At 43.1% G+C, this 21,631-nt stretch overlaps 9 protein-coding genes across 9 annotated transcripts; 3 read left to right on the forward strand and 6 right to left on the reverse strand.

Annotated features, from left to right (window-relative positions):
* Positions 1-112: 112 nt before the first annotated feature.
* Positions 113-2,110, reverse strand: EAF02_003390 (uncharacterized protein; the record flags this gene model as incomplete). The annotated part of the gene is given in 3 exon segments (XM_038899438.1): positions 113-1,089; positions 1,105-1,432; positions 1,481-2,110. The coding sequence occupies 3 exon segments, from the start codon at positions 2,108-2,110 to the stop codon at positions 113-115; spliced, it is 1,935 nt and encodes a 644-aa protein (XP_038760365.1).
* Positions 2,111-2,677: 567 nt separating this feature from the next.
* EAF02_003391 (uncharacterized protein) lies at positions 2,678-6,185 on the reverse strand. The gene is made up of 2 exons (XM_038899439.1): positions 5,376-6,185; positions 2,678-5,327 (listed from the first exon to the last, which is right to left on the reverse strand). The coding sequence occupies exons 1-2, from the start codon at positions 6,087-6,089 to the stop codon at positions 3,771-3,773; spliced, it is 2,271 nt and encodes a 756-aa protein (XP_038760366.1). The 5' UTR covers positions 6,090-6,185; the 3' UTR covers positions 2,678-3,770.
* Positions 6,186-6,585: 400 nt separating this feature from the next.
* Positions 6,586-8,028, forward strand: EAF02_003392 (uncharacterized protein; the record flags this gene model as incomplete). The annotated part of the gene is made up of 1 exon (XM_038899440.1): positions 6,586-8,028. The coding sequence occupies one exon, from the start codon at positions 6,586-6,588 to the stop codon at positions 8,026-8,028; it is 1,443 nt and encodes a 480-aa protein (XP_038760367.1).
* A 1,163-nt stretch (positions 8,029-9,191) lies between these two features.
* Positions 9,192-9,980, forward strand: EAF02_003393 (uncharacterized protein; the record flags this gene model as incomplete). The annotated part of the gene is made up of 1 exon (XM_038899441.1): positions 9,192-9,980. The coding sequence occupies one exon, from the start codon at positions 9,192-9,194 to the stop codon at positions 9,978-9,980; it is 789 nt and encodes a 262-aa protein (XP_038760368.1).
* Positions 9,981-10,155: 175 nt separating this feature from the next.
* On the reverse strand, positions 10,156-11,164 carry EAF02_003394 (uncharacterized protein; the record flags this gene model as incomplete). Its single annotated transcript, XM_038899442.1, has 2 exons — positions 10,156-10,994; positions 11,044-11,164. The coding sequence occupies 2 exons, from the start codon at positions 11,162-11,164 to the stop codon at positions 10,156-10,158; spliced, it is 960 nt and encodes a 319-aa protein (XP_038760369.1).
* A 181-nt stretch (positions 11,165-11,345) lies between these two features.
* Positions 11,346-12,113, reverse strand: EAF02_003395 (uncharacterized protein). The gene is made up of 6 exons (XM_038899443.1): positions 12,095-12,113; positions 11,990-12,038; positions 11,880-11,926; positions 11,801-11,829; positions 11,710-11,746; positions 11,346-11,654 (listed from the first exon to the last, which is right to left on the reverse strand). Exons 2-6 carry the CDS (start codon positions 12,011-12,013, stop codon positions 11,633-11,635), a joined length of 159 nt encoding a protein of 52 aa, XP_038760370.1. The 5' UTR covers positions 12,014-12,038; positions 12,095-12,113; the 3' UTR covers positions 11,346-11,632.
* A 330-nt stretch (positions 12,114-12,443) lies between these two features.
* Positions 12,444-13,656, forward strand: EAF02_003396 (uncharacterized protein; the record flags this gene model as incomplete). Its single annotated transcript, XM_038899444.1, has 2 exons — positions 12,444-12,710; positions 12,778-13,656. 2 exons carry the CDS (start codon positions 12,444-12,446, stop codon positions 13,654-13,656), a joined length of 1,146 nt encoding a protein of 381 aa, XP_038760371.1.
* An 890-nt stretch (positions 13,657-14,546) lies between these two features.
* On the reverse strand, positions 14,547-17,985 carry EAF02_003397 (uncharacterized protein; the record flags this gene model as incomplete). The annotated part of the gene is made up of 4 exons (XM_038899445.1): positions 14,547-15,424; positions 15,473-16,544; positions 16,607-17,076; positions 17,967-17,985. The coding sequence occupies 4 exons, from the start codon at positions 17,983-17,985 to the stop codon at positions 14,547-14,549; spliced, it is 2,439 nt and encodes an 812-aa protein (XP_038760372.1).
* A 1,500-nt stretch (positions 17,986-19,485) lies between these two features.
* EAF02_003398 (uncharacterized protein) lies at positions 19,486-21,007 on the reverse strand (the record flags this gene model as incomplete). Its single annotated transcript, XM_038899446.1, has 6 exons — positions 19,486-19,631; positions 19,684-20,082; positions 20,138-20,486; positions 20,545-20,628; positions 20,683-20,855; positions 20,962-21,007. 6 exons carry the CDS (start codon positions 21,005-21,007, stop codon positions 19,486-19,488), a joined length of 1,197 nt encoding a protein of 398 aa, XP_038760373.1.
* Between the last annotated feature and the right edge of the window lie 624 nt (positions 21,008-21,631).

The raw sequence follows: 21,631 nt of genomic DNA on the forward strand, positions 1-21,631 counted from the left end.
AGGTCTTGATTTAATCTTGTAATATAGCCTCAAGTCGTTAGTAATAAAGCAAGAAAGCGCACTAGAAAATAATATTCCAATGTACATGCTATACTACTTTAAAAATGAAAGATTATATCTCAATCAATACTTCCTCATGACTTGCTTCTTCAAAAATTTGGGTAAAATAACCTGATGAGTCGCAGACAATGAAATTATCATCTCGGTAGATTGTTCCCTTGCAAGGTTCGGCAAACTCCTTCGGCAAAGCTTCGTCAGTGGAACCAAGTTTGTGAGTACCGTTTTCTTTTCCTAATTCTGCTAATAAGCGCTTAAAATCGTGTGGCAGCTCCCGGTATGCATGTTCTTGCTCCTCTAAGTACGAATTTGTCGATAACGTGTCCTTATGTAGGCGCTCGCTCAATGCGGCTTGGATACCTCGCTGACACCATCTTGTTAACGGGTCAATTCTCCGAAAACTCAGTTCCAGAATCTTCTCGTCGAACTCTTTTAACTCATTACTGAGATTTTCCATAGCAGTTTTATCGCTCGCGCATAGGTATTTCGTCAGACAGGTTTGTAAGTAACCAATTTTGTCTCCCTGCAAGTCTTCTTGTATGTGCGACAATTCGTTTAGTACCTCTGAAGGTGACTCAGATGTATGGAATATCTCTTGCAAATATTGTACTGTTAGAAAATAATCGCCATTTCTACGAGATGTTTCTAGCCCTAGCTTGAGCAAAATTTCCGGTGTGCTTCGCGACTGTCTTTTCCAGTGCACGGGGTCTAAATCATGATGGTCCAATGGAGCGTAGATCGGCAGATTGGAAGTCCAGATAATAACCCCTTGAGATTGCTTCATGTATTTATAGTCTGGAATTTGACGTGAATTGGACGGCAGTTCTCTCGCTAGTCTTTGGTTGGCCAAAGCCCATTTTAAATAGGGGCTCGTTTGAACATTCTCCGGATTGCTGAGACTAAGCGAAATTGCAAACTGGTTGGCATGAGCCATGGCCTGATTGATGATCTTCGTGATCGATGGATCGTTTTGACTGCTGTGCGATAATAATTGCAGCGAGATAATTACCAACAAATCAAGGAGGGCTAAGTCTGTAGACTAGTCACCACGGGAGCGGTGTGTCCAGTCAAACACAAAATGAAACCACCCACTGAATTCCAACTCATCTGATTTCGAAATTTTCTTGGAGGCTGTCTGTTTCCGATCTTTGAAAAATAATCTAACAGTATCTCCAACTCCATATTTGGAACAAAGAGCCTGAAAAAGGTCTCTCATATCCCATATTCTGTTGGTCGAGAGAAGATGCCTATACAAACTATGCCAATCTAACAATCTATTTATCATGATTTCAGGATGTTGAGAGACATTCTCTAGTATCTTTGTATATTTCACTTCATCGGAATGCAGCTGAATTATATTACAAAGCAATTGTATCTAGAGATTTATCAGACAAGAACTCAACACATGGTACAGCAAACTGACCTGAATTGAATCAAGGCTCTCAAAACTCGCCAGTAACTCCAATTTGACTTCATCAGCCCCCACATCTCTCTCTTCACTATCGGGCAAGTAGCCCAAAGCACGCCGTCTTCCCAACTCAAACACGGAACGCAGATACTGACTAGGAATTTGTCCACATTCGCTCAACTGCTTTAGTAAAGTCAATTCTTTATCTGTAGCAAAATCCACCAAATTCTTGTAGGCACCCTGCTTCAGTAGAGTATCCACAAAGTCCAGAACAAATTCTGGGTGATCTTTCAAGTCCGATGGGCAAGATTCGAAAAGATCTTTGGCGGTATCAAATTTACCCTTTCTCGTGAGACGAGAAAAATCTTCCAGAAATGGCTCAAGATCGTATTCGCAGTCAAAAGTAACTTCCATACTTCCTGTGGAACCAGGAGTCTCGGCTGAATTTAAAATCTCCCCTGGTGTAATCAGTGCAGCCAGAGATTTTTCGTCCCGGAACATAAACCCACTTTCGGTATCGTCCTCTTTGGTTGATGGGGAATATTGCTGAGAGTCTCCAGCCAATTCATTTTGGGGCTGAGAACTTTCACTCTCAGGTTGTCGTTGAGTATATTCATCATTGCCAATGTACAATATATCCGACATATTGAAATGTTTTCATTCACACCTTAGATACACTTTCAATCGTTACATCCAAATAATTGACGGGTTTTCGTGGGGCTTAGAAATAAATGATATATATGACTACCTAGTGCAACACAAAGAATTGAGGTTGACCGAGCGGGGTAAGACAAAAAAAAGAATAGAAAACATTTACTTTTCTAAACACTTTCTTTGTTTTTGAAAGAGCTCTAATTATAAATACCCAACAAGAAGTTTCCAAGTATATACATATAACAAGAGCCATCATTTTGTTAGTGATGTTCAAGTTCTGTCCTTCTCCCCCCCCCTCTTTTTAAGCCCTGCAATATACTTTTTACTATCGACTTACTATTGATTATCTCATCGGGCAATTTCTTAAAGAATATAATGAAGAATTATTACACACATTTTGAATAAATGAACTTAGATCCACAATGTCATATGAAGTTTGAATCTTCTTTTCTCTCGCTCTTTTTTTCTTTATCAAGAGACACCACATTGAATAGTATTCAATCTTATCATCAGTGGTCACAAACAGAAGGACTATTATGCTCACTAGTCAGAGATTCAGTGTAAAAGCAACGTTCATTGTCTATCTATGTTCTCAGTCGTGCGGCAGGCATATTAGACCTCTTGTATTCTATCCATTCCAATCACGGTGACCAGCATGCCTGGCATCTGTTGTATCGTGCAACCCGCGGAACAGAACTTTCATTGTCTATTTGTTTTCATCAGAATGATCAGTACACCTAATTCCCAATGTCTATCTATCTTCCTACTTTCAAGAGCCCTCGATGTATCTGATTACGCTAGCGATGACTACGCTCCTTTCCTCTTCTCGAGGGACGGCTATTAGAAGCAGTACTATCATGAGGAGCGGGTGCTCTCTCTTAATGGCGTGGCTCGACAGTAATTATCTCGCTTGTGTTAACATCACCGCAGGCTCCACCGGCCCTCTCGTTTCAGAGGTCGTATTATTGACTACCAGCTGTATAGGCAGGATATCCGCTTCCATCGGATCGAGATGTATTTTGATAATGGCCATTGTCTGAATGACCTGTATTATGAAAAGAGCATAGATTTTGTGCATGCGAATAATAAGTTCCACTTCCACTGGCTACTGCTATCTCCACGGCCATTTCTACGCGTAAAGAACCATTGAATAGGTAGCTGAGTACGGTTATTCGTTCTGACTGGGAATTGATTCATTACCTCAGCTCAGCATATTAATATTGTAATGGATTAGAAGTTGAGAAGTAGAATCGGATCGCATGATATGAGGGGAAATTCACAGGATGGACAAGATGATCGATTCAAAATTGAAATATTTGGATGAGGTGGAATGGAAAAATATATCAAAACCCAGGACCTGAGAGAATACTCACGAGAAAGATAATCTTGGTGAATAACGGTAATCTCTCATCCCAGGAGAGAGAATTGATTATCAGTGATCGATACATAGAGCATGACTGAAGAACGGACAGAACAAGATGGGAGAAAATGATAAGATAACTTGGTAATGCTAGGAGTTTTTAGCCTCGCCTTCAATTGATGCATAAAAGCAATAGTGGTTGATTGAAGCAAGTGCAGACTAGCTATAGTACTAATCGATGTCTCTCATTCTTTTGACTTGCCTGCTATTCTTGATGCCATACTGCTATCATCAATTATCAAGCGATTCTTGATCGCTGTAATATACAGAGGCAGAGGTTTCTGATTGATGTGCATCTGTATCGTATCTATTCTGAGTGACCGTGTGATGTGGATCGTCTTCGCCATGAATGTCATCTTCATCGCTTGTGTTCCCATATAATGACCCTCGGGCCCCTGTCCGCCCTATCCCATTAATATGGACTCCATTAGCCTGCTGTGGTGCAAAGATGTGTTTTCCTAAGGATCGTGCAGTTTTCTTCCCTTGCGCCCATCTATCTCTGTCACTTGAATATATTCTTCCCTCTGATCCATTCATATCGCTCTCCGACTGCATTTCTTCTCTTGGAAGCTCGATAGTATCAGTATTTATGCTTTCAAACATTCTTCTTGGTCTGTTTTCCCAATATCTTTCGTCCTTAGCAACAGAGGATTTCTCATACCTTTGGTATGAGATATCATTATGATTCCGACCAATCCTAAGAGAAGAATCGTTCTGTTCATTCACTGCCATTGCTCTCATATTGCTTTCAAAGAGCTCAGGGTGATTCTCTGAAACCTTCTTATGTAAAAATACTTCTTTCCGCGTATGAATGTCCAGCTGTTCCTTGGTCCCCCTGAGAGAAATGCATAATGCTCTTTGAATTCTGTTCTGACACCATTTTAACATGATAGCATCACCACGGTCGACAGGAAATCCGATTTCTTCATCATCAAAATTGCTTAAGTCATCGTACAGTTCTCTTTGCACCGTTTCATTTGCTGCCACAAGATACCTTGTCAGACATGTTGCAAGATAGCCTTGCCGGTATCGTTGAACATCTTTCTGTAGACGCGCCCTCTCTCTCAGTAGTTCTAGCGGGGCCTGGGAACCAAGAATGATTTCTTCCAAGAATTTCCCTTCCAACGAAAAATTGCCCAATTCCCGTGCTGTATTCAGCCCGAGTTCCAGCAGGTCATCGGACCGTCTGAGTGGCTCATCTATGACCCAGCCTGGGTTTTCATTTGAAAAGGGAACATAAATTGGAAGATCGCGTTGCCAAATGACAATACCAGGAAAACCTCTGAAATGGTTAATTAAGCGGGGTTCGCTCCTTTTTAGGATTCTCGACAATTTTTCCTCTGCCAAGATCCATGTCAAGTAGGACTCGGATTTAGTGTCTTCGGGACTGTTGCTACTGACAGAATTGGCGAATTGCCGAGCATATTCTATACATTGACTAGCGTGCCTCACATATTCTTTGCGAGGGTACACGTAATTCAAGAATATCTGTAAACACATTGAGGCCAAAACGTCAAGAAGAGCAATGTCTGTAAATTTGTCGCGTAATTCAGTCCATCGTGCGACAAAGTCGCTTATGGAGTTCTCGGAAACCAGATCCATTTCAAACCAACCATGGATTGCGGACATGACATCGCTTTCTGACAATGTGTGGAACAGATCTCGCATATCTGAGACACGGTTTTGGGAAGCGAGATGATTGTAGAGGGTCTTCCATTCGGCTGTGGAAACTCTCTTTGCTATATTGGACGCTTCATCTAGCCGCAACCAATTGCACAGAAGTTTTACCTCGGACATGTCAGCAGAATGTAAAAATAAAGTAGTTGATTATTTTACCTGCATTGAATCGAGTCGAGGAAAATCTGGCTTCAGCTCCTTAGCCATTTCAAGCTCCAGGAGATTGCATGCGTCATAATCGAATTCAGAGCCCGAGGCCCGTACAAATTTCATTTTGAAGATTGCGCAATCTATGCATTGCTGGTATATTTTGGGGAAGGTCAATCCCAACCTTTCAAGCTTTTTATAGTCAAGATCGCCTTGCATTAACAAGATATCTGCGTAGTTGACAGCAAAGTCCATATTATTTCTACACTCATCTGGACACGACTCAATATATTGCAACGCAGCCTCGAAATCGCCTAGCCTTCTCAGTCTAGAAAGCTCTTCAACATGAGCTTCAATACTCTCATCACATTCCAAGTCCAAGTGTACCGTAATGTCTTGTGTCGAATCCATATTCCATACTGCTTCTACTCCTTTCGTTGCGAGTACCCCATTTCGTGGAAAAGGCGCGAAATTTGCAGCACCCGATTGCTCAGGAACCAGTTCTTCTGTTCTCCGTATATCAATATCACTGATTAGGGAATTCCCCCTAAGGTTCCAGTTTAGTTCATTGTTCCTAGGGGGGTGAAGGAAATCCGGAAAACGGGGAGATCTATCCAATCCAGCGTAAGAATGACGGTCAGAGTTTCGTCTTAAAGTTTGGTGACCGCGGCGGCGGAGTGCATGGGGCGGGGTAGGAGACCGGTGGTTACTTTCAGGGTCAGACATTTCCGCTGGTGGATCAACAGCACGTTGCTCCACGATGTTCTTCGGAGCTCGAAGGAGACTTTAAAATAACAAAGTTCTTATAACTGAATATTCCATTTCTTGGATCATCAATAAGCACTCGAATATGCGGGCTATGCGTTGCCTGGCAAGTTTATGTATGCAAGAACAGGGATGGTAAGGCTATGCACGTGTTCAACTTTGTGTCAAGAGATATCGTGGCTCCCTAGGTAAAGTGCCGACTCAATATGGTACTAAACTTTGGTAATGATTGGATAAGGTCGACTGGGAGAAAAATTGTAGCATGGCGCAAGTATGTGGTGTAATTTAAGAGTACAACACATCCAATTCATGTTGTATGCAAAGTAGCAACACGAGCTTCAACTCAAGTAAGAGCCGCAAGTGAAAGATAGCGTAATAAAAGCAAGTTTTTACAACTTGTTTCATGAGAACAACTTGAATATTGGCTCTCCAAAAGTCGCAATTAATTACACATACAATGACTTCACGCGCTTCCCTCAACCCACCAACAGCTTCGCGATCTGGACGTGTGTTGGGACCAAATAATAATCCTCCGGATGATCTGTGTTTGCATAATCGGAAAATCGGAAAAGTCAGAGTCGACTGTAAATTCCAACTCTCAAGATCGAAATGGGGTGTCTTAGGTCGTGCTGAGAACCCGGCTGGAATCATTTATATGAGCCTCGGTTTTCATCAACCCGGTGACTGCAGATTGTCTCAGGCAACTGTCTCTGTTACTTTCAAGGAATACAAGGGTGGAAACAGAAGCGATGAAACTCTTTCAAGTTCTTTGCACATCACCAATCGCTTTGGTCCGAGGCATCTAGTTGGCGAAGAGAGAAAAGTTTCCGTGAAAGAAAGCGTTCATTTCACACCCAACTTCACAGTTTTGGGTAACGGAGGCGGCGGAGTTGGCTTCGATAGAGTTAAAGATTATGTGTGCAGTAGTAGATGGAACTTCAAAGGCCAACTGATACCTGCAGACCACCCGAATCAGAGGGGCCACCAGACAGGCGTGCATAGAACATTGAAGTGGGAATTGACAGAGAGCGATCTTGAGACACAAGCCACGCATAGTGACGTTATTTATACTGCATTTGCATTTAAGCACGCGGGTGATGCGTTCTACATGGAGGTCAAAATTGAAGGAAAGCTGAAAAGTCCTAAAGATAGGATCAGAAGATACTTGAAATTCTCCTCAAGGGCAAAAGAAAGCAAAGCAATAACTTTATTGGTTGATCCTCCTCGGGAAAACGGCTCTAGTCCCCAGCTTGATGCGCTGGCAGATGGTCTCCCCAGAGCAATGGAGATTGAAAATCTGTTAGCTGTACCGAAAGAAATGCCACATGCTGTGCCCGCATTCGTTCAACTGGGTGGGATTGCGGCAAACACCTCAAGACCAAGCATAAATCGAGCAATTATTAACCCTGTTGAACAATCACGAGCTACCAATGGTTCCCCCACATTAATTCAAGGGGTTTCGAACCCTTCCCTGGGAGATCCAACATATCCTTCTGTCGAGAACCTTACAAAAGCACTCTCAGTATTTGTAGATAGAAGGCAGCAGAACGCTCAAAATTCTATAACGAAACCGGAAAAATCAACCTTGAAGCCAGTCGAAGAAGCAGTCGAACTGGAGAGTGAGTTGAAAACAGACATTGAATCTTCATACTCTTCTTCAGATACCAAACTGGTCAATGAGGAAGATCCAGAACTAAATCATGAAAACCTGGCGATTATCAAAAAGAAGCAGATTGATGAAGAGACGATGCTTCGTCTCTTCGAGTCGCCATGTATCTTGTTTATCATACGGATGTTGCTCAGAGTAGCGGGGTTATTCAGGGGGGTAACGAAACTACTGGAGAAGCCGCCATCTTTTGTTGTTGCAAAGCAAAATTTTAACGGCAAAGCAAAGTCATAATCCGCGCTGAGCTAGAATTCTCTCTTTTCTTTTTGCTTTTTGCTGTCATTTTGTTTTAGAGCTTTGTTTAATGATATGAATTCATTTTGAAACCGTAAATTTTCGTCATAGGTCTCTGTGATGTGGCTATAAAGCGTGGCTAAGCGCGTTATTCTGATCTTAAGCGCAACTGAATATTACTCGCCATCTCTAGCAGTCAACTGTCAATAAGCTGTCATGGATATCCAAACAGACAAATACATTGATCATGGAACGTCTTCAGATAAATTGTTAGGATGTGTATGATTCTTGATAGAGGTGTCGCATATCTAAAGGTGTTCAATTTTCTGAACATGATATAGCACCCTGTCTCCATCCACCCTCAACCAATCTATCCGAACCATAAGTCCATACAAAACTTTTGTACATTCAGAATCTCAGATATGAGTGAACAGTTCTTCAACATTCATCGAAACACCACACGAAATTCTTACAGGCAAATAACTCTCAAGCCCTAAAGATTTGACTTGACCCACTCTCATCCTATGTATGCTCCATGGTTTCTAGCCTAACCATCTTATAATATATACTACAAACTCTACCTCAGAAACATACGTTCTCGTCTGTTACTATCCAGAACTATGATTTCAGAAGATGTCCTCAGTACCGAAATGATATAGCTAATTCTATCCCTATCATCCTCATTCTACAATCTAGCCTCTCATCATACTTGAGTAGATTCTAACATATAACAATCAGAGCCTATATCACAGAATCTTGCTTCGCTATGCAAGCCAGCCTTTGACTGTAAATTCTAAGCTAGAATATATGACATGAGATCTACGTTAAGCCCGGTGACCTTGACTTCTGTCGGCTAGAAACTATACTAGGGCATGAGGGTAATTTGTCATTTTTTCAATTGCCGAGAATCATGCCTCAATCTTATTTTGAACAATAGATATAGGCGTAACTACCTAGTTCATTCGATGTATATATATGCCTAGGTATTCAGTAATATAACTTTACACTGCGAAAACTTTGAAGTAATTACGTGCCATAATATATCGAGAAAAGTACGATGACGTAATCACTACTTACCTCCATCTTATCTCCGTAGAGAAATTTCTCAAATAGCTCTTCTCTACATACACCAGCCATCAACAAAACAGCCTATCACACAAATCATGGCATCTGACGAAACTTATTCCCTCGGCTACAGCCCTGCTGTAGTAGATCGACACTCCCTCCGTCGCGCTTCTACCTGTTGCGCCTATTTCCTACCTCACCTGACTCCCACGTCACACATCCTGGATCTCGGCTGTGGTCCCGGTTCCATCACAACTGATGTTGCCTCACTGGTCCCTCAGGGTTCAATTATCGGTCTCGATGCCGGAGAATCAGTCGTCGAAGTTGCTACTGCAAAAGCCAGAGAACTAGGTTTGGATAATTGTTCATTCCAAATTGGTGATGTGATGAACTTACCTTTTGAGGACGAGACGTTTGATGTGGTGTACACGCATCAGCTACTCATTCATTTACCAGATCCTGTGAAAGCTATCAAGGAGATGAGAAGAGTTTGTAAGGTAGGGGGACTTGTGGCTTGTAGAGAGAGTGATATGGGGGATGCTCTGTTTTATCCTTCCACTTCTGGACTCAAGAGATCTGTTGAGATTATGGAAGCGATGATCAGAGAGAAAGGATCAGAGCCACATGCTGGAAAGTTTTTAGGGAACTGGGCTAGAGAAGCGGGGTTTGGAAATGAGAATGTAGTGGAGAGTTACAGTTATCTGATGCAACCGAGTTGGAAGAACTCATTGATGACTGGGGATGTTGGCCAAAACGCAATCAGGCTAGGAGTTGTGGACAGCAATGAGAAAATTAAAGAAATGATTGAGGAATGGGATGCTTGGGAGAAAACGGAGGGATGCTGGTGGAAGACTGGCTGTGGTGAAGTAGTTTGTTGGAAACAGTGATTGGAGACACGGCAACTCATCCTCTACTTACCAGTCGATGGCAATGCAATCTCCTGAAGCTTCTATAGTACAATGGTCTATATCTCATCGGAAGCCCAACATTGGCGCGTATGATAGCTTACAATCAATACAAATACAATTCGCGAAATTTCCCTACCTCATCTATACCCCTTTCCTACTCCTCCCCGTCTGTATTCAACTGCCTTGGCAGATAAAACCTCGCATTCTCATATACCAAGAACGTCACCCAAGTCGCCGGCAAAACCCTCACAATATTCGTACCCAACCCCCTATAGAACCCCCTCCACCCCTCCTCTCTCCAAACCTTCCCTACGACCCCTCTAATCCCCTTCCCAAACCTTTCTTCCGCATCATACGTCTGCAATCTACTCCTCACAACCTGATACGGATACGTTGCCGTTCCCGCAATGATTTTCGCCGAGCTGCTAAGTAACAACGTCGCCGTATTCCCCAATTTGACCTGAGAACTTTCTCTATCGCCTCTTAATGTTTGGTGTGAACAATGATTACGCCAGAAATTCTTCAAGGGCTCGTAGACGGCGAATTGTACGGCTCCATGACTATTGCCCAGTAGACTAATACCCACGCCTCTGTAGAATCCTCGTACTCCCTCATTTTGCCATAAGTGTCGAGCGCCATGCCACATACTTTGATACGCTCCTTTACTGCTTCGATCCGAACTCAGCATTCGGGTCTTGAGTACCCAGATTGGATTTGTAGTGATGGTAATCATGATACCTGCCGAACCGGACGCGAGAAAATAGTCAATGGGTGTGAGGGAGGCATAATTGGAATGTGAAGATTGGTTGTGGAAAGAACGAAGGGAGGATTCGAAGACGTTTTTGAAGTAGAAGAAGAGGGCCCAGCTACTGGCATTGCCGATGAGATTGGGCGTTAGACCGCGGTAGAGACTTTGTAGAGGTTGAGGCTGTTGGGTTAGACTACGGAGGATGGTGAGACCGCTGGCTGGAGTGTGGGATGTACTGCGGTGAACTGATGCTGTTAGCGATGGATTGAGTAGGAAGGAGGGGCATAAAATTACTTTGTAATCGCGTTTTGATAACATCTAGAGGATGAACAGCTAGGGTAGATGCTGTACCGGCCGAGAGGCCAGCAATTGTCTCGACCAGCGCGGGAGAGATGCGCGCATGGTTTTCGGTCATAAGGGAAGATTTATGTTTGTCATTGCGAGAATGTTGAAGTTGCGAGGGGCAATATATTCCACACGCGATGACGAAAATAAAGCTTCATAATTTTCTGGGGCTTGCCGAGGCGGGGGCAAATGATATCTTAGGTAGAGAGAGTTTCACATTATTCAGACGACAAAGAATGAGGCATTCAAAATTAGAACTGGAGACAGGCAATGGTTTTGATTTCGTAGTGGTGATTGCGCTTTTTGCGCTATTGTACAATTATCTTCGTATGGTATGTATCCACCATAAACATAAGCTCCCTGAGCATTTCATTATTTCATGAACGCCTCGTATGCTACAACCGTCATATCGTTCTCTGGTTAATGCCAGTGGTCCCGTCTATAACCCAGTTCTGCCTCGCAGTTCCTTTCCGTGAATCTCCACAACCATATCGACGACTGGTAAAACATTTCCGTTTGGTGACTCTTTATAAAGAACTTATGCGAGAGGAGAGAGGAGTCTGCAGATGGACATTAGTACATGCTTTAGCATTCAGAGTCTGCAGAGAAACTGACCTGACGATGGATGGGCGTGGTTCACTGCGGGTGTATCCTGATTTTATTAGCATGCATGTCTTTGTGCTTTATGTCGTTTGTCAATTCATACCAAGGTAGAGGATCAATGGGAGGTAGCCACTGTAAACTGTTAGCACAAGTCCAAGATGAAAGATCCAAGATATCCTCACTAATGGATAGCAACACGGGAATAGTCAATGAGCTTTCCAATGCGCTCCTAATCTGAAGTCAACAAAACCATTCCATCCATCCATCATATGAAGGGCATCTGCATGCGAACCTTGGATTCTTCGGAAAGTTGCATTTTGATATAATTTCTTAATTCGGAGCTGTAGACAATTAGTATCCTGCAGACAAGAAGAAATATTCCATCTTATATACATACAAATTGTTGTAAAATCAAATGTTCTAGCTTGTCTTTCTGCAGTATAAAAAAGTGATCAAGGTTTCTCACAATCACCAGAATCAGCAAGGCCGATGACTAATCCACCATTATTTTTCGTCGCATCTTGAGCTTCACTGTGAAGCTCCATGCTTATTCACTACAGCTGCACTTTTCCATCTTACTCTCACTTTATTAAACATAAACAACGGGAACTCACTCTCTAGCTCCCACTATAATAACAATATGTCAGGAGCAAGACATTGGTAAATAATTCCTTGTTCCCAGCTTTCAATTTTCCAATTGCTAGCCTTCCCAAGTTCAAACCTCCAGAAAGTATTCAAAGCTAACCATGGCGCAACGCCGCTCTCTTAGGGAACAAGACAAGGAAGCCACCGTCTATATTGGCAATATCGATGAGCGCGTTACTGATAGCTTGGTATGGGAATTGATGTTACAAGCTGGTCGCATTGTCAATGTACATTTACCCAAAGATCGCGTCACTCAAAATCATCAGGGCTATGGATTTGTGGAGTTTATATCAGAAGAAGATGCTGAATATGCGGCGCGCATTATGAATCAAGTGCGGTTATTTGGAAAACCAATCCGTGTGAACAAGGTTTGTTTTACTTTTATTCTATGCAGTCTTCCAAATTCAAGAAGAGTTTACTGACTGGGAAATCTAGGCCTCTGCCGATAAACAAAAGACTGTTGAAGTCGGCGCAGAACTCTTCATTGGTAATCTTGACCCTATGGTGGACGAAAAGACCCTATACGATACCTTCTCGCGCTTTGGATCTCTCATCTCTCCTCCCAAGATCGCTCGCGACGAATCCTCTCTTTCCAAAGGTTACGGCTTCGTATCATATGCCAACTTTGAAGCTTCTGACGATGCTATCGCAAATATGAACGGTCAATATTTAATGAACAAAGATATCTCCGTCCAATACGCATACAAGAAAGATGGCAAGGGAGAAAGACACGGAGATGCAGCCGAGAGAGCCCTAGCAGCTCAAGCAAAGAAACACAACGTGATTCCAGATCTACAAAACATGCCACCAGGTTTATTATTAGGCATGAATGGAATTCCACAAGCTCCAGCAGCAATGTTGAACGAATCTCCCATACCTACCGCACCCCCAGGATTCCCACCACAACGTCCTGCTTATAATTCCGTCCCTCCTCCCGGTGGTCCACGCGGTGCTCCAGGAGGACAGCCCCAACATCTCCCACCTCCTCCATCTGGCCTCCCTCAAAGACCACCCCCTTCGCAAGCCGGCTACGGTGGCCCACAAATGGATTTCCACAATCAACATGTTCCACCCACGGGCCCAGGTGGAGCATATGGACATCCTACTACCGGACCTGCACGAGGAATACAATTTCCACCTGGATTCGCTCCACCAGGAGGTATGCCAGCTCCCGGACAACCAGGAATGGTTCCTCCGCCTGGTTTATTAAACATGCAAGCACCTCCTGGATTTGGAGGTGCGCAGGGAATGCCAATGGGGATGCCACCTGCGGGACCCCAAGGTCATGGGGGACAAGGTTATGGAAGGAGGTGAGGTAATTTGGGAGAGATAACGAGATTCTAAATATCGCCACGGGATTCTGTGGAGTGTGAGATTGAGACCAGGAGAGAGATAAAGTCAAAGATAAAGATAAATATGGTCAAGAATACCAAAGAAGGAGAAGAGAAAACGTACCCATGAAAATCAAGCGCGGGCAATGGAAATATATCAGGACTGGCGTTCACAACGGCGTTCCAAAGGGGTGAGTTACCACCACTTGTTACATTGCATCTTTCACCCATTCATCCATCCATCCATCCATCCATTCGATCGATGGATCACTTTCGGCATCGAGCAAAATAGTTAGTAACATTTTCCTACAGCCACAGCTACAGTTATAGCTATAGCTACAGCTCTAGATGGCCCAATGTATGCTCGTTCACACAGCATCAAATATTAAAAGATACATACACACATACATATACATGGAGTGAGTGAGTGTAGGGAGAATAGTACAATAATAATAGTGCCCGTTCGGCATGACGTTCAAATATTGATGGATGTTATCTATTTCTCGGCTCTCAGTGATGTATTGTCATGTCATGTCATGTAAACTTTCTCATTTTTGCGTCGTACTCTGTTCTACTCTACTCTGCTCTACTCTATCGTACACTCACCCAGAAAAGTGAAGACTGAAACGTATGGGGAAAAAATAAAATAAAATAAAAAATGGAAAAACTCCTATGCATTTGCAATATGATGACGCATGACGTGCTGTGTATGCAATTTCTCTTCTCTTCTCCATTTTCTTTTCTTTTCTTTTCTTTGCTTTTCTCTTTATTTCCTTTCCTTTCCTTTCCTTCCCTTCCCTTTCCTTTCCTTTTCAATTCACAAACATACACCCCATCCGCAATTCGCAATCCAACCCCCCCACTAACCCCCCTCTAATTAATCCCCTCATAATCCGCCACCTCAGCAACACCCTCTACATCCCCATCAATTTTCATTTCCTCGGGATTCTGCACCGCCTTAACCTCCTGCACCTCCTCAACCTCCGGTTCGGGGGGAGCCACCCACCTACTAGCCTCTACACCCCAAGCCTCCTCAACCGCGAATTTTCTCCTAAAAACTCTCAACCATCTCTCTCCCCATCCCCTGACCAACTCCCGATCTTCTTCCCTTCCATCCATTTCGATTTCCTGGTCCTTTGATCCATTCGCCCAAGCCGTCAAAAGCTCATCCATCTCCCTTCCCAATTCTCTCATATTGATTCTCTCCATCTCCACGGTTTTCTCAATCAGTTGTTTCTGTTCCTCCAGCAGTCCGGGAACACGAAGACTGAGCTGAACTTGACGAATGCGTCCAGTAACTTTTCCAACTGTGGCTTCGACCATCTCGTACACGAAACTCTGACTAAGTCTTTTGCCCTCACTGCCAATAGCCCATTGTACCACACTTTGCGGGCTGAGAATTGTATAGTTCAAAAGTTTATCAATGATGTTAACACCGATACCTGGTTGATCCTTCCAATATTGCATGACCGAGGTGATGATTTGGCGTCTAGCGACTTGAGAGACGGGTCCAATGGCTAGGAGGCGATCTTTGCAGCGTTCAATGCAAGAGAGGACGTGACTAAGAGATTTGGATCCGATGTAGCAGATTGATGTTACGTATGCATCTGTAGATGGAACGAGAGGATCTGGAAGTGCTTGTTCAACTGCCAAAGCGTGAATTCGATCAACGACTGGTTGAATTTCCTCTTCTGTTGCCTTCTTGCGGAGAAGTGCAAGAATTTCTTGTCCTTCAGCACTGAATGGTGTACCTATACATTGTTAGAAGTGTTCTTATCTTTCGAAATGACATTACTTACTTGGATCATCAAACTTAAAATCAGGCGTATCCTTTTCCTTCTCCTCTGTGATCAACTGTTGATATGGAGGTGGTAAAGTGCCCTTGATTCTTTGAGCAAAACTCAATCGAATTTCCTTATCCAAAGAACCAATGATAAATGCCTTCTTTGGGTCCAAATCGGAAAGTTCCACATCATCAATCCATTCAGTCCACTTCCAAGTGAAACCGAAGTTACTCAAATGATGCGAAAACCAATCCATAAATCTGCTGCTCAATTCAAGATCCATCGAATCGACATTTCTATACAAGAAACGGATTGCACGACCAAGAGATGGCGCAATAGCAGCTGGTGCAATCTTGCAAGATTCCGTCAAGACAGCATGGTAATAAACAAGTTTGTGTTCCGGAACTGGAAGTTGGAACAACTGAGAAAAGACTGCATCGACTGCAACATCCTCAGGTTTCCATGTTGATCTATCTCCCTCAACATCTCGAAGTCTGTCGAATGGTGTAGCTCTCTTGACAAAAGTGTCAGGAGCAAAATAACAATCGATATCAATCAAGAATTTGGCAGTGGCATTTCTGTTGTAATCCAAGATATTGATCGTGTCAATCAAAGCATCTCTCAACAGACATGATGAAATATCCGTGATAGGTGGTACAGTCTCAACATCCTGATTAGCATAAACCGAGAAGTAAAGCTCAGGAAACAATGGTCTTGGTCCAGCATTAACAATCTCAGGAAGAGCAATTGTTGGCAAAGTATGTCTTGAAGCGGAAGCCAAAGCTTCTTGTTGTTCTGGCTCAATCATCTTCCACGGTCTTGGTAAACAGAAGAGTTCCCATCCATTTTGCGATTCAGCTTGTAATTGCTTTTGCAAAAGACTCAAAACACCAACTGGCGCAATGGTATCATCTTTAGCATCTCCTGGATATGGATCAACCAAAGCTTGTAAAACGTGTGGTTCAGAAGCAATGATATCAGTGTTCTCAATCATAGCCGCAGCTTTCTCATGAGCATCTGTCGCTGAAGATGCCATGATATATGGAATAGTAAGAAGGATAATCTTGACCAATTCAGGCCCGATAGTCTAGAAATTTCAATGTTAGCCAAATAATCGCAGAAGACAACCTCGTCATGCCAATCTCTCACCTCTTCATTGTTCTCCGTCTGCAAATCCAGGGCCTTAGTTAAGAAATCTTGCAGAATAGTGAAGACACCATCACCCTCCAATAAACCCTGCAAGCTTCCCAGGAACTTCATATATAACTTGACCTGTCTCCAGTCACCCTTGGTGATCGATTTGTTCAAGCCCTTGACAGCTCGTTCCAACAACTCCATAACCATTTCCTCTTTCAAGGTATTCAACACCATAACCACTGCAGCAACGAAAGGAATTTTGAAAGGTTGCTCTACGATCAATTGCAGCGACAAATCATAGAAAGAATCGCGCAATTCGATATCATCGTAGTTGTCGCATACAGTTTTAGCTATTTCGGCTACTTCCGTTTCGACGCGCTTGAGAGGTGATTCCGCGATGGAAAGAAGTTGTTTGCGAACTTTGACGATGAGCGGTTCTTCGTAGCGACGTCTTTGAGGTCGTCGATCGTGATCATCTTCATCTGTAGTTGAGAATTATGCTGTTAGCGTTGTTTCTTGTGCTGTAATCATCGAAATCCTCGAGAATCGAAGCTGTCGTCAAAGCTTTCGAAGCTGAAGCTCATCTTCCAAATCGCCATCTTCCCCATCACCAATTTCCCTTTCCTCGATCACCTTCACTTGTATCTCGGAGCTCCATCCACCTCATCTCTCCCACATCAAAGAACAAACAAAACAAACAAAAAGCACATCAACTAACCTCTATACCTCTTCCTACCACCACCACCTCTCCACCACCCCCATTATATCTCCCTCTATACCCACACCCCTCCCCCCTCTCTCCTCCCTCTCGCCATAACCATACCCACGATCCCTCCTCTATTTCACCCTTCCCCTCTCTCTCCCTGATACCCTCCTCTGTTCTCTCCTCCCCTCTCAGCACCTCTCTCATAATCCGCCATCTTTTCTTATTTTCCCTGTACTTAATTCCTCTTACTTCGCAGTCGCGCTCGAATCCAATTTTCAATGCGCTTTATTCTTCGTATTCGCGATCAATTTCCCTTTTTCTTCTTCTCCTCCCTTTCCCTTCCTTCCCAATCAATCAATCAAACCGCGAACAGCCTTTAAAAAATTCCCCAAGTATCGTATCGTGTCGTGTCGTATCGTACCGTAACGTATCAATCAAAACCAATCAATCAACAAACCAATCAATCTTTCAAAAAGAAAGAAAGACGTCCTGTTTTGAAGCCCCGAGTCGAATGTGTGAGCGGTGTCGTGATCAATCCCAAGACCAATCTTCGAGAATCCTTGAAGATTGATTGATTTATTTTTCCTATCCATTCAACAACCTCTTCGAGATTCGAGCTGTGATGCTAAAAAAGAAGCTCGGTCCATCTCACGTCCCTCCTCCTACCTGCTGCGCTGAGCGCCATGGTGTGGTGCCTTGTTGCCTTAGCACACTATTCTACTCTACTACAGCGAGATGCTATGGGATGTGCCGTATCATGGTACGCAGTAATTCATTGTATCAGATGTTGGTAGGAAATACCACATAGTTTGTTCGAAAAACTCAGTACACACTTGTGCATCGTCACAATTTGTATATGTCAAAGTAAGAACCTTTGATGTGCTAGTGAAAAAAGATCCTTCTCAGAGCCTTTGGTTTTCACCCAAGACATGCATACATCTTACACATAATCTCAAACTCATCAACAATCCCTTCATCACATTTCCTCATAGACAGACCAAAGCCAGAATAAGCACTTCATTTCACAATCCACTTAACTTCAATTAATTCATATTTTGTTATTTTCTGATTGTCCATTTTCAATACAACGATTGCAACGACAACGACAACAATAAGCAAACTCCTCCCCCTCACCATCCCAACCACCCACTCATCCCTCCATCATATGACAAAAGAAAAGTATCCCCTCATATCTATCAATCTCTCTCCCTTCCCTCTCACCATTTCCATCCATCTCCCCCTTTCAATAAATCCATCAAGCTCTGAAAAAGACAAGTGAGAAGAAAGAATCAACAGTAAAACAGAGAAATAGTTGTAGCCCAACCCCTTTGAATTTTCCCTTTTTTTAATAGTAAGCCTAGTAACCCCTATCCTATTTATTTTCCTTTAATTTCTCTCGTATCAATTAATCCATTCCATTCATGCCATATCAATATTCGTCCACCATCACAGCCACAACTAAAATGTAAAATGTAATTTAAAAAAAAAAGGTACGCCTGAATCTTGCTTGCATGCCTGTGTTGGAGTATCAAAATATCAAGTAGCGATCGAAGGGGTGCCGAAAAAGAAGAGAAAAAGAAAAGGATGAAAACGAAAAGAGTCGGAAAATGCAAAAAGTAGAAGGTCCAGCCAACCCATCAATCCTCATCACACGAGGCACACAACACACTGTGGAACAAAAAACGGAAGAAGAGAGCAAAAAGGCCATAATTTTTTCTCCTCATGCAAGAAAGTCTAGTAACGAGGTGCCGATAGAAGTATTCGTTGAATCCCATAAACTACCACTCACCCCCTTTCCACAACCCCCCTCATGAATCAATATCCATCATATTTCATATCCCTTTCCCAATCACCGTTGTTTCGAGTACCAAGGGAGTATCCTTAGCTGGAACTGAAAACTCGTGCTGAACGAAAATTCCACCTTATGGGTATTCCTATCAAACCAAATAACGCATACCATCATCATAGACTAACTTCGTATTCCTGCCATGCATCTCCCGGACTTCCACAAACTTGATTTTGGCCTGCCAACGTTGCAGACGAGATATGCAGAACCTTTAATATGCTGGGGGGTTTTTTTATAGCCGGGTGTTATCGCTCGAAAAATCTCGACTCCATTGCAGAGCTCTAAGGTCGAGCGACAGGAAAGCATTCATTCATCAGTCATCTTGCTTTAACTCCTCCCTCAATCTAATCTTGCCATCATCGCATCTCTCGTCAATGGTTTGAAATCTGGGCTATCAATATCAAGTTTGCTATCTCTTGCTACCAAACCTGCTCGAATATATTGCGGTACCAGCCGTTGGTTGTGTTCCGGTGCAATGGATAATTCTATCGATGTATTAGTATTGTATGCTGGTATCACATAAAATCCATAACGTACCATGAAGAGAGAAATCGAACAAAGTTGGGAGATTCTTCGCTGAGTTGCCGGGGTGGCGAGAATCCGGGAACGTCTTGTCTGGTTCACGTAACTCATCAAAGAATGGGTGAACCATAGCTTCAATGGCGGAGAGTCTCTCAGTAGGAGTATACTCTAACAACTTGGAGATGAGTTCGATGGCACTAGCATCGGCTTTGCGGAAGACCTTGTTGAATGGGTGTGGCTTAATCTGAGGGAACTTGTGCTCCATGTAGTTGGGGTTCATGGTACGAATTTGATCCCGAGTTGGTGTACCTAGGACCTTGATAATTTCGACGAGTTGATCAATACCAGATTCACCTGGGAAGAGTGGTTGACCAAGCATTAATTCTGCCATCACACAACCAGTGGACCAAACATCTATCAAGGCAAGTCAGCATCATTTACTCAGTCGTCATCATTCGTGTATTCTTACCAATCTTGGTTGTGTAGTTGGTAGCACCGAAGATCAACTCGGGTGCTCTGTAGTAGCGTGAGCAAATGTATGAAACGTTTGGCTCATTCTCTACGAGTATCTTTGCACTACCAAAATCACACAACTTCAAAATTCCACTGCCTGGGTCTAAGAGCAAATTTTGTGGCTTGATATCACGATGGCAGATTCCTTGGGAGTGGATATAGGCTAGGGCGCGGAAGAGTTGATAAATGTAAAGCTTGACTTCGATGATCGGCATTGTGGTCTTCATCTTGTTGAAATATCTTGATGCGCGGTAAACGGTCTCAGGAACGAATTCTTGCACTAGATTAAGATATACCTCATCCTTCTACCCCAAGGTCATTAGAAACTGCTCAGCATGTTTGTGCAGGATGGAATAAACTTACTCGCTCGCCGTTGGAATAATAGAACGCCTTTAGTTCGACAATGTTAGGGTGACGAACAATGCGCATGATTTGCAATTCACGATTCTATTATCTGTATCAGTAACCAATGACTTGTAGACTCGAAGAGACGTCGCAAACCTTGAATCTCTTGTCTTGCAAAACGCGTTTGATGGCAGCATCTTCTCCTGAAGGTGACAACTTGGTTTGAAAGACGACACCGAAGGAACCATTTCCAACAATCTTGCATTGTGTGTATTGCATATCTCGGGTTTCGCCAGTAACGCCATCTTGAACCTTTTCGCGGATTACTTCTGTAGAATTTAATAAAAAAACGTTAGAATCAATCTTTCTCCAAAAGAAAAACAGGGTGGTAGCAAGGTAAAGGGGAAAGACCATATGTAGGAGTATGTTTCTTACCTCCCATTCTTAAGCTCGAGAAGGCAGCAGGCCGATTTGACGACATATTGAAGTCCAAAACACCGATTATTATCGTTCGTGAGGTGGGCTGTAAACGAGGAGGGTTGTGAGGAGACTGGTTGATGACCTGTTATAGTCCGTGTTGGGCAATTGAACACCGAGTGTGCGACCAAAAGTAATCAATCGGTAATTACCAAGTGAATGATCTTCAATAACGTGACAGGCTGACCAGTCGAAGAATTATTCACTTAAATTTGAAAATCGAAAACTTGAAAAAAAATCGAGATTAATGACCAGAGTGAGACTGCGGCTGATTGATGAGAATTTGGGAGTTAGTTGGTTGTGACCCTTTAATGGTTGGGAGGGGTTGGGTGAAAGGCGGTGGGATGGGATGGGATGGGATGGGGGGTGTACGGATGTAATGTTATGTTATGTGTGTGGTGGTGGTGTTATGGGAGGGAGAAGTCGAGGCAGAGAGAGAGAGAGAGTGAGTGAGTGAGAGTGAGAGAGAGTTGAAGAGGGCGGGAGAGAAAGAGAGAAAGACACGGTGTGTATGTAATGTAAATGTCCAAGTGTGCCAATATGTATTATGTGTACGGAAGTAATGAATGAATGAATGAATGAATGAACAAGGCAAGGCAAAAGAAGAGTTGGTCAAGGCGTACCGTAT

The sequence above is a fragment of the Botrytis sinoallii genome (genome assembly GCF_014898435.1).
Source record: "Botrytis sinoallii strain Bc 23 chromosome Unknown BSIN_005, whole genome shotgun sequence".
Lineage (NCBI taxonomy): Eukaryota > Fungi > Ascomycota > Leotiomycetes > Helotiales > Sclerotiniaceae > Botrytis > Botrytis sinoallii.

Bases quoted from the DNA above. Each gene is read 5' to 3' on its own strand.
- EAF02_003395 (XM_038899443.1), bottom strand. From the start codon at position 12,013: ATGCAACTTTCCGAAGAATCCAAG. The intron at 11,830-11,879 runs GTGAGGATATCT...AACAGTTTACAG, and splicing joins TCCCGTGTTGCTATCCATTA to TGGCTACCTCCCATTGATCC. The intron at 11,747-11,800 runs GTATGAATTGAC...TAATAAAATCAG, and splicing joins CCCATTGATCCTCTACCTTG to GATACACCCGCAGTGAACCA.
- EAF02_003391 (XM_038899439.1), bottom strand. From the start codon at position 6,089: ATGTCTGACCCTGAAAGTAACCACCGGTCTCCTACCCCGCCCCATGCA. The intron at 5,328-5,375 runs GTAAAATAATCA...GACATGTCCGAG, and splicing joins CTCGACTCGATTCAATGCAG to GTAAAACTTCTGTGCAATTG.